Source organism: Amaranthus tricolor, chromosome 17 (genome assembly GCF_026212465.1).
Source record: "Amaranthus tricolor cultivar Red isolate AtriRed21 chromosome 17, ASM2621246v1, whole genome shotgun sequence".
Taxonomy (NCBI): Eukaryota; Viridiplantae; Streptophyta; class Magnoliopsida; order Caryophyllales; family Amaranthaceae; genus Amaranthus; species Amaranthus tricolor.
The window spans coordinates 10,877,024-10,888,865 of record NC_080063.1 but is presented as its reverse complement, the minus strand read 5'-3'; the positions used below and the strand labels follow the sequence as shown (position 1 = coordinate 10,888,865).

Sequence of the window (11,842 nt, the reverse complement as noted above, 5' to 3'; positions counted from 1 at the left end):
TAAAAAATTCTCTTATCACACTCAAAAAACAAATTTACAACATAAAAATTTTGTAGCAAAAACCAAGAAGTTCAATCTGCAAAAAATTAATCGAGGTAATTATTTTTTTCGAATCGTATTATTTCAATTAAAAAAAAAATAGTGGAAGTCGCACAAAAAACCGCAATCCGGCCTTGGGTGAGTCGCAGAAAAAACCGCAATTGAACCTTGTCCAGCCGCGGTTTTTTTCTGCGACTCACCCAAGGCCGGCTCGCGGTTTTTTGTGCGATCGGTTTTAATATTTTTTTTCGTTTTTTTATGAATAATTAATATTTATTTTATTTATATTATTATTGTTATTATTATTATTATTATTATTATTATTATTATTATTATTATTATTATTATTATTATTATTATTATTATTATTATTATTATTATTATTGTGATTGTTATTACCATTATTCTTAAATTTTTATTTCTTATAATTATTAATTTATTATTTAAATATATTTATTATAATAATAATAATAATAATAATAATAATAATAATAATAATAATAATAATAATAATAATTATTATTATTATTATTATTATTATTATTATTATTATTATTAATATTATTATTATTATTATTATTATTATTATTATTATTATTATTATTAAGTTTTTTATATTCTTTTGAATATTCTTTTTATTATTATTGTTGGTGATGTTGTTTTGTTGTTAATGTTAGTAAATTTTTCTTTCATTTTATTATTAAATATTGTTTTTGTTATTAGTGTTATGATTATTATTATTGTTTGTGTTATTATTGTTATGATTATTATTAATGTTATTATTTTTGTTAATATTGTTATTATTATTATTATTATTATTATTATTATTATTATTATTATTATTATTATTATTATTGTCAATTTAGAAAATTAATTACAATAATAATAATAATAATAATAATAATAATAATAATAATAATAATAAATATGTTGTAACATTATACTTGTTGATAATCATTAGTTAAATATTGTTGTTGGTAATTAATTATTTTTTTTTTGTTCATGTGCTTAATTAACGTAACGTTTGATTATGTTCATTTAGTATTTAATATTTAATTAAATTATCAAAAATTGTAGTAAATGGCTGATAATCAAGGAAAAGAAAATGGTTTTTTTAGACACTTGTTGAGCGGTAATAGCTCTAGGCCTACTCTGCTCAAAGGGGATCCTCATAAGAGGGGGGTAATGGATTCTGCTAGGAGGGCTAGGCAGGAAGAGGCTGTCAGACACAGTGTGGCCCAACGGTCGAGTGCGCTGAACATAGTGCGTACTCGTATTGATGATGAGTACGTAGGCGACGTTGTTCGCCCAACGGAGTGGACTGTTGTTCGGGGGTCGGACGGGAGATTCGCACGTGGCGGCCCTAGTTCTTCAGGCGCATCTGAGTGCGCCGGAAGTATTCTCGTCGATAATGAGTCGCCACGGGGGAGAAGGGGCTCACAGTCCGCTGGCACGGACTGGTTAGTCACATCGCCCTATCCCGGGGGGCCCACAGATACGCGCCTGATACCTAGCTATGAGGGCACATAGCTAAACTTATTTTTGATGGCTCCGAGCGTACACCTTCGGTTCTGGAATGCCATAGTAGGAAGAGGCCGTTGGACGCCATCATCGGACTGAGGGATATGAGCGATGCGCTGTACGATGTTCTACCTGCTACTCCCCTCGGCCGTCTGCCGTATATTATGCACCAGCACATCGACTGTGCTTTGATATCGGCCTTCGTGGAGAGGTGGCAGCCGGATACGAACACCTTCCACATGCCATGGAGGAGATGACAATTATGTTGCACGACGTGCAACGCATATTGGGCATGTCTATTGAAGGTTCTCTACCAGCCGAGCCTTCTTAGGTGGAGTGGCAGGTATCACCAATCTGTTCAAGGAGCCCATGTCTGAGCTACGGCGGAAAGGTGCATTCACCAGCGGCTGCGTCAACGTTGCTGAACTGATGCAGCTGTGTCATAGGTCCCAGGCCATGGATACCCAGTCGACAGCCTACTACATGGCTATTGTCGGCTCCACCCTGCTGGCGGATATGACCAGAACCGACATGCGACCTCACCCGATACTTGCCGTGAACATTGATCAAGATGAGATCGCCTGGGGTGCGGTGGCCTTGGCCTACTTGTATCGGCAGTTGGGAATGGCATCTAGGGCTGGTTGCAAGACCATTGCGGGTTGCCTCACATTGCTCCAGACATGGATCTATGAGTACTTTTCCGCTTTCCGCCCTCATCCTCGCCGAGCAGACGTGCCTAATAAGACTAGGGCGGAGATGTCATCCACGAAGAAACCATGTCGTGATGTGAACAGGCTGAGGGACTGTCGTAGCATACTTGACTCCATGACGGAAACTCAGGTATTGTACATCACATCACACTTTCTTATGCATATTATTTTAATTTAAGATTATTTTTATATGTTATCTTGTCTTTGTGTGCAGGTGGAATGGACTTCGTACATGACTGCTCCAAGGGCATTGCTGAATGAGCACCCACGCACCAGCTTCATCGGGGGTATCACTTACTTTGATATGGTCGAGGTGTATTTGCCGGAGCAGACAGTGCGACAGGTCGGCTTGTGCAGGCTATTCTCCCCCCCCCTCCTATGAGACCAGCCAAGGCTGTGCGACCGGCACACGGTACCTACTCCGTGACCTTTGCTTCCCCGCCTGTGTACTTGAAGGCATGGAGTAGGTTCTCCTATAGTTGCCGCCTTGGTGAGCTGGCACTTCATCGGGCATCTATTCCATCAGAGGCTGAACCTAGTTACATTGACTAGTTCAGAGTGTTCTCGCACCCGTACGTAGTCCCCGGCGAAGGACCGAGTGTCGGTTTTGGTCCATCTGAAAGCAAAGCTGAATACATTAGTTTTCTAAATTAATTTGTTTTCTCTTATGTCTTTGTGTTATTTGAATGTTGTTTTATATCTTATTCACACCTTTTTTTTTTCAGTTTCTCAATGAATGGCCGAGTCGATTCGCTCCATTGGCGAGACTGCCTCCTGTTGCTGAAATGAACCCCCAGGAAAGACATGCTTTAGATGTATACCTTAATGATTGTAAAGATTTATTTTCTGAATGGCAATCGTTAAGGGGCACGACCCTTCATAGTCTGTACTTAAACTAATTTTACATTAATGCTTTTAGTGATTTACATTAAATTTTATTCATGTTTGCATCAATGCTTTTATAAATTTACATCGTTACTATACACAATGAATTTCATCTACAATTTCTATAGTAATCACGTACACATTAGTATAACCATGAACTATCTACATATTGAATAATGATTTGCATTTTCTATAATAAAACTGAATAATGATCTATACATCACGTTACACAATGGACTATCTAAATTTACAGCATCTGCAGTGGTGTTATTACATTGTGGTGGTCGTGGCCCGCATAGTTTATTCCAGAGCATAATTGTAACACCCCGATATTTTTTTTTCCGATATATTAAATGATTTGCTAGTAATATTATTATTATTATTCTTTTTAGAAGAATATATTTCTTTTTATTATTTATTTGGTTAGTAGGTTAGATCATGAGACTTCAACTTTTAAAGCAATTAAAACCATTTTAAGTCCAAACCTTTTTCCTAACCTATCTTAAAAAAAAAAAGGAATAAAAGTGGGAATTTGAATCATTTTGGCCGGCCATATGTAGTATCTTGGGGGGATTTGTAACTTCTTAGGATATTGAAAGATTAAGGAGTTATTGCCTTCCATAAGTATTGCCTTAATTTTACTTAATTTCTTTATTTCCTTAATCTCCTAATTTCCTTACATCTTTTCATTTCAAACCATTTGCAAGTAAGAAAACACTCCCAAAACCCTCTAATCCTCACGCCTAATCCTCCATTGGTTCATCAATTTTGGTGCTTTGTTCTTGAGCAATTGTGAGTAATTCTTAATTTGGTTTTTATTTTTAAGTTTTAATTTAAATTTCTATGATTTTTATGTGTGTTATTTTATGGTTTATGATTTGTTCATGATTTAAAATTCATGTGTGAAAGTATGATGTATTTTTCTATCTAAATTAATGTATGGTTTTTTTAGGGTTTTAGATATGTTACATGTGTGTGAAGAATTTGTTTGATGGATGATTGAAATATATATATATATATATATATATATATATATATATATATATAGAAAAATGTATGTGGTGTTAGAAATTTATTTATTTTTGATTAATAGAAGGAATTTATAATGTTGGTAAAAAAAAATATATATATATACATGTATATATGTGATGTGTATGTGTGAAAACATTTGTGTAAAAAGAATTATATTGAAAAAAAATATATATATAATAATAATTCATTAAAATTTATTTTTATTTAAATTTTTTTGTTTAGATTTAATAGGACATAAAGCATTGATATTTATATTTTTGTGATAAAAAAATGATGGAATGACAAAATCCCGTAGGTTTTGAAAATGGTGAAAAAAATGTGTTTTTGGAACATTTTTGGCTTTTAAATTAAGTTAAAAATACTTATACTATGTTATAAATTATGAAAATTGGTACCCGGGGGTTTTGACGCCTTCCGGACGCAACGGTGAAGTCGAATTTTCAGTTTGACAGTTTTAAGTTGAGTTTCTGGACAGATTGTATAGGCTGTCCTGTTTTGTGTATTTACCATGTTATAGTATGTGATGGATGTTCATGTTGTGTGTAGAATTCTAGGTATGGATGTGATTGTATATGTGTGTTATGGATGATTTGAGGAAAATGCGTATGTGTGCTTATTTCCCGAATACGATTGAACTTTGTAGGAAGTCGATTCGTGACCGGGAATTGATTAAGACGCTTGTGAGTTGGTTATCTTGCTTAAGGTATGTACACGCAGCGAAGTTCGCATTAGTCCGATGTATCATATAATAATGGTATACAAAAGTAAAGTATGTATATATAGTACGAATAATGTTATCTTTCGAATAAATAATTTTTATACATTGTTTTGATAAGTAGAGGTAGTATGACCTCACTGACCTTAAAATGGACGTAGTATGAAGTCAATTGGTGGAAATGAATTACTCGCGGTATATGGGGGCATTATGAGCCACCGCGGGGGTATGCATACTTAACCATAGGCACCGAAGTAAGGCGAGTGTCTATGGTAGAGACTTGCTTAGGGGTTAGCTCCCCCTAATGTATTGTCTCACTTATGGAGCTTGGAGTGTACCGGCAGTATGGCTGGATAGTACAGCAGTATGGCTGACTAACCTTTACATAAAAATAATTATTCTTAATAAGCATGATCAAAGCGTAAGGTTCTTTGAATTGTCAGCTAATAAATTAAAATTTTCTCTTGTGTTATTATTTATTTGGTATGTGACGTTTGCTGACGTGTACTTTTGGTCTTAACGACCCTGCGTTGATGTTGTTTCCTATCTGGGCAATGACTAGCAGTAAGTTAAGTTGCAGGTCTGGGGAGTGAGGATTGACCCTTGAAGAAATAAATCATTAGAATTTCTAGTTAAGTTTGAAGAACATTTGGTTTTTATGAGGCGATTTTCGTTCTCAAGTTGTATTAAGTAGATTTAACTTTTCGTTCTTATCCGCTGCTAAGAATTTCTTATTATCTAGTAGTTCTTAATAACGCTAATAGAACTCGATCCGCACGTTTTCCTTAACTTCAAAAACCGTTTTAAAATGTTTCTAACATCCCGGTTTGACTCGGATTATAGTTGTCTTATTTTTAAAAAGGTCATCTTCTCTTTCCGTACGACCCGAGTTATTCTGAGATGTTACAATAATCCTACTAGTAAAATGTGTTTCTATATGTCAATTGTCAACTGCGTCTCTCCAACGTTGATGGACTGGCGGCAGTGGGGATGAATCGTCGTTCATTAATAGTTGAACAAAATGATTTCCATTCACCGAACATATATGTATAACTTTATTTACACTATGCACGCCTGGTGCTTTCCTTAACGGAATAACCAAAAAGTTGTACATCGTGTTACCGTCATTAGAACCATAATAAGCAATGCCAATGTTAAGAAACATTGCTGCAGAGTACAATGCCATCGGTGCATCCATCCAGTGAATAAAAGGAGTAGGTCCATTGCCGTGTGAACCTATTCTGAATATAGCATCATCTAACAACTCCTGGGAAAGATACAAACTTAGGTATTAGTCTCTGTTCATTTGCATTTCCATACACATAGCACGTCTTAAAAGAGGCCATGCCTCCTCGCCTCCCAACACTGTGGCGGCAATAGCTCTAAATCCATAGTTACCATCACCTAACACATCAATCCAATCAAACAAGTAAGATGAAAGAATGAATGGGATGTGATTAGGCAATGGAAACTGTGAAAAATCTTGACCACCTGGGTCATCTACAATTATTGAAAATAAGGTTAATAAGACTAAGCTGTAACAAACTAATTTAAATAACGCAAAGGAAAGTCATATACCGGATAAGTTGAAAGTAAACTTTATTCCAACTGAAGATTGCGTTTCTCGACCACTAGATCTCCCACTAGATCTCCCACGAGATGAAGATCTAAACCCTCGACCACGAGAAGATGATCTGCTATATTCAAATGCACTTTTATTTCTTCTCATGGTTTTGCTTGTGCTTGGTCTTCCCTTTCTAGGTGGACTTGCGTAAGGCTCAGGTATTTCGGCTCCATCAGGGTGTAGTTCATACTCAAGAACCTGAGACATTCGGCGTACAACTGCGGGATCGGATTTTAGAACTTCATCGACCAGAGACTGAAAGTACTCTTTGTCATCGGCGTTCGCATATCGTACTCCTTCGTTGGTTTCATCTCCTACCTCTGTGTACCTCAAAGTACTCCAGAATTGATGAATGTCATCCACATACAAAGCACCGTGTGAACCGATAGACATATATAAATAACAAGCACACGACAATCCATGGGTGTGTTGAAGTACACAACCGCATTTGTTAAATAAAAAATCACCCAATTCTAACATACGGTTATGCTCAAGCTGCAGCTGCTCCAAGGCGTATATAGATACGTGGCGATATAAAGGTCTAAAGAAATGTTGTCGCATCGACCTTGCTACAAAATTCATGGATTCTTGTAGCGCTTGTCGGATCCTGGCTTGCTGATTTGTAATCTGTGCTTGTGCCCTTTTAAACAGGGTATCAAATGAGCTATTACCGCTACCAAGGTAATACTTGAAAGACGAGTGTTGGCTTTCAACCCTGCTAGTAGTCTGGTTACCCATGTGCAAACAATCATTCGTCCATGCACGCACAAATTTCTCTCTAAGTGGAATCCATGTTCCAGCCAAATACCGAACGACCTTTATGTTCCTAACCGACCACGTATTCACGATCGCTTACCATCTCTCTTCAAATTCGCCGATTTTAGAACTTTTAACCAAGGGGTTCCATCTACCTTTCCTGAATACTTGCCCTTGTTGATTTTTTTTCCCGCCACACAACTTGTCCACCATGTTCTCAACGTCGTTTGCGATATGCCTAATGCATAACAAATGCTGCACATCTACATTAAACACAACATTGAACGTAATTAAGACATATTCAATAGATAAAACAACAATAATTAATCAACAAAACCTTTTTACCTGGGAAGACGTCACGAATAGCTACAGATAAACCTTCATCTCGATCGGTTACAATGATGCTAGGAGTCTGAGCTGTGCCGATAATATCTCTTAATCCCTGCAACACCCACGAATACGACACAACCGCCTCATATCGCATCAAACAGAACGCAACCAAGAAGTTGTGATTGGTTGGCGTCATTCCGATCACTTCACACAGTGGCCACTTTTGTTTGTTTGTTTTGTACGTTGTATCTATCAACACAACATATGGCCACGTAGATATCATTTGGATAGAGGTAGGATTTGCAACTAATAATCTGCTCAATTCCCCTTCGCTATACAAGTCTGTCCAAACCACGTAATTAAGTTCTGTGGCCATATAAAGACAGTGTTGAAGGGGAGTCCTACCCTCCATCTCTTCTCTCCTTATTGATTGCCTAATATTATGTATCTGATTCATACTAATAAAAACACCAGGAAAATTTTCTCTAATAGAAGTCATAATAAAGGCCAGGTGCATTCCGGTTGCACTAAGCTGTCGTATATGCTCCCGAATATCTACATTGATCCTATTTGCCCTTACATGATCATCTCTGTACACTAATAACGGGTGGTTATGTCTTCCTTTTTCACCAGGACACACCCTTACCGTCCAAGGTCTTTCTTCTGGTTTACGACTACTTGCTACAATTAAAAATTTACACCCGCAACTTCTACTTTTAGAACCAGGTCGGGCAGCATTATCTAGATTATGTAAATCACCCCTAATATTACCATAGCGGTGACACCATAAGTACACACTAACTCTAGAACGTCCTTCTTTTTTTTTTTTTTTTTATAAGAAGCACGTGTAAATTGAAAACCAATTGTTATTGCTATCGCATCGGCCCAACTATGTAATTCATCTAAGGAAACAAATTCCCTATTCATAACAAAGCTACCCGAGTAATCTACGTTGTCTCCCAAGTTTTCAAACTCCTGCAAATTTAAAATATGAAACAAACCATACATTAGGTCATTAACACATTATACATACAAACAAAAATAATAAAAACATTAATAATAAAAACATTCAATAATAAATAAAAAGTATAAATTACTTTAATGATTTACTTAAATAATTAATATTAAAAATAAAAATAATAAAAATAACAAAAATTAATAATAATAATAATAATAATAATAATAATAATAATAATAATAACACTAATAATAATAATAATAATAATAATAATAATAATAATAATAATAATAATAATAAGAAGAAGAAGAAGAAGAAGAAGAAGAAGAAGAAGAAGAAGAAGAAGAAGAAGAAGAAGAATAAAAAAATACAAATAATAATAATAATAATAATAATAATAATAATAATAATAATAATAAATACAAAAATAATAATGTAAATAAAAAAATAAACAAAATAAATAAATAAAATCGCAAAAAAATAAGCGACTGAAATATGATTGAGTCGCATAAAAATAGGCGACTGGACCGTGATTCAGTCGCACAAGACCGGGCGACTGAAAACGTATTACGAATGAGGAAAGTTTAAAACATGGACGAGTATTTTGGCATCACTCATGGTTTGTATATATATGATGTATCACGTACACAGGATAAAGTTTGAAATATTGATGTGTATGGATATAATTTGACAATATTTATATTCATCAATTATATTCAATGCGTGTATGTCCAAAACATAAATATTTTTTTAAATTCAATGATTCTAATTTACAATAGGATCATCTAGTGTTATAAAAAAACAAAAATTTAAAATAATTTTATTTTTCATGTAAAATGCACAATATAATAATATCTAGAACAATGAAAATTAATAATTTTATAATTTTATTTTGACTAGCTAGTTTTTTGTGACATTTAAATTTGTGTAATTATTTAGTTTATAATTTGAGAGTATGTTAGAGAATCTCTATAGACTAGAGATAAAGTAATCCAAGAAACTCAAACCTTAATCAACAAAGGTTAAAGAAAATGTTCTTAACCATTAAGTAAATCCATAATTATTCATGCCGCCATATTTCTCAAACATAATTTGGAGTTTTAATTTTAGACAATATATATTTGTTAAGATAGTCACTTGATATATGATATTAGAATAAATATTATTGAACAATAAGATATTTAATAAAATTAATAATAATAATAATAATAATAATAATAATAATAATAATAATAATAATAATAATAATAATAATAAATAAAAAAATAATAATGTAAATTAAAAAAAAAAAGAATCGCACCAGTTTTGTGCGACTGAACCTTGGTTCAGTCGCCCAGTTTGGTGCGATTCTTTTTTTTTAAATATTTCCAACGATTCAAATCGAAAAATTTACGTACCGGATCCGATTTATAATCGCTTTCGTTAGCCATAGTTAATCGATTACAAGTAACAACTTGTTTAAAATCGAACAACGTTTTTAGAGAGTTTTTAGAGAGATAGTACTGTGTTTGAATTCGTACTTCATACAAGAACGCGTCTGAGAATTCGATATATATAGACAAATCTTCGGGATTAAAGTGTTAATAGTTTTATTAAATGTAATTTACATTTGTTAATTAAGTTTTAAGTCCAGTGGCAATTTTGTAATTTTTTTAACTTCAGGGGCAAATTCGTCATTTCAAGAGAGTGACGATAAAATGAAAAGGGATGGCGAAATTTACTAACTCCCTTTCTTTATTAATTAGTTTCTATAGATCTTGGGCTATATATATGCTTCCTATATTTAGAGCTGATATCATTCTCAGCATCACAGCACAAGAACTATAACTTTGTAACAGCTGATATCATTCCAAATAAACTTCATCAGCTATTCAAACAACCTTATTAAATCAACAAAATGGCTGGAACGATTGCGAAGGTAATTAAGTATTATTTTTAAATAATTTATTAATTTGCAAGTGATGTTATATATATTGTACTACTAGATAAAAGTACTTCACTAGTTCCTTCACAGTTTATCATGATTCATTAATTCTTGATTAAAGTCGTTTTAATTTGAGATGATCTTAATTAAATCAGTTTAAACTCTTTAAAAATTTGTTTTCTGTGCAAGTGTAAATTTAAATTTACTGTATTTTTTATTTTTGCTAATAGACTGCTTGTATGGGCTTGATTCACGATAAGACTTTCTCATATAAGACTTATTGTGTTACCAGTCATTTGGTTCCATTACTAATAGAAAAAGTAATGTGCCTTTGTTTTTAAAGCAACAAGCAGGCGTGGATGTTGAGACGTACGGGCCTTTTGGCAATCAAAGTGGTGTAAAATGGTCGTTGGTGCTTGACCCCAATGAATATATAACCCAAATAATCCTAAAAACTGGCGCTTTGGTTGATTCAATTGTGTTTGCCACTACAAAGCCCACAGCTTTTGGTCCTGTCACAAATCGGCGCAAGTTTGGCGGTGATGGTGGCCCTAACGAATTTAAGGTCGTACTCTTTCTCAACCTTTAGATTTTCCTTATTTATGGTTCGCATTGTCTGAAATTTGTCGAGATATTAGTTTAATCAAAAATTTAAATTAATCGTTTATAAATGAATTTTTTAGACCATAATGTAAATTAAACTAGTCATACTTTAGTTATTATTTCATAAAAGTGAGAATACGTATATTAAACATAAGTAAAAGCGAAAAACTTTTTAGTTTCAACAACTAGAGAAAATAATTTATAAAATAAATTTATTATTTTATTATAGATAGAACTGAAAGATGGGGAGTACATTACACGGATAAGTGGAGCAATTGGGACATGGAATTCGAATCGTGAAGTGGCTAAGCTCAAGATATATACTAATTTGCAGCCCGATGGGTACGGCCCTTATGGAGGTACACAAGCCACGAAGGATCTTTCTGAGTTTTCATCAACAATTCCATCCGGTGGTCGTGTTCTTGGCTTTTTTGGAACTTTAAATAATTACCTACAATCAATTGGAGTCTACGGAAATAAGGTTATTTGTTTCTCATTATATTATTAAAAGGATAATCGATTTACAAGTTTTAATTTTATCAAGCAATAAAATACTTTATTTAACAAATAAATGAATTAAAATTTAAATATTATGAATATTTCAAGATTTAATTTAAAAAAATTGAAATGTCAAAGAACTACACATATATAATTCCACATCAAATAAAAAGAAAGAGTATAACAAACATATAATTCAGTGGATTACTTAATTCACTTCACATGAAAACTCATCAAGATTTATATG

At 33.5% G+C, this 11,842-nt stretch overlaps 2 protein-coding genes across 2 annotated transcripts; both read left to right on the top strand.

The window, feature by feature from the left end:
- The first annotated feature begins 1,103 nt into the window (after nucleotides 1-1,103).
- On the top strand, nucleotides 1,104-3,169 carry LOC130803740 (protein MAIN-LIKE 1-like). Its single transcript, XM_057667940.1, has 3 exons — nucleotides 1,104-2,400; nucleotides 2,485-2,613; nucleotides 2,996-3,169. The coding sequence occupies exons 1-3, from the start codon at nucleotides 1,930-1,932 to the stop codon at nucleotides 3,167-3,169; spliced, it is 774 nt and encodes a 257-aa protein (XP_057523923.1). The 5' UTR covers nucleotides 1,104-1,929.
- Nucleotides 3,170-10,364: 7,195 nt separating this feature from the next.
- LOC130804788 (uncharacterized) lies at nucleotides 10,365-11,578 on the top strand (the record flags this gene model as incomplete). Its single annotated transcript, XM_057669383.1, is given in 3 exon segments — nucleotides 10,365-10,488; nucleotides 10,838-11,059; nucleotides 11,327-11,578. Coding segments are annotated over 3 exon segments (495 nt in total), but the record flags the coding sequence as incomplete, so codon positions are not given.
- Nucleotides 11,579-11,842: the final 264 nt, after the last annotated feature.

Bases quoted from the DNA above. Each gene is read 5' to 3' on its own strand.
- LOC130803740 (XM_057667940.1), top strand. From the start codon at position 1,930: ATGTCTGAGCTACGGCGGAAAGGTGCATTCACCAGCGGCTGCGTCAAC. The intron at 2,401-2,484 runs GTATTGTACATC...CTTTGTGTGCAG, and splicing joins ACTCCATGACGGAAACTCAG to GTGGAATGGACTTCGTACAT. The intron at 2,614-2,995 runs GTCGGCTTGTGC...TTTTTTTTTCAG, and splicing joins CGGAGCAGACAGTGCGACAG to TTTCTCAATGAATGGCCGAG.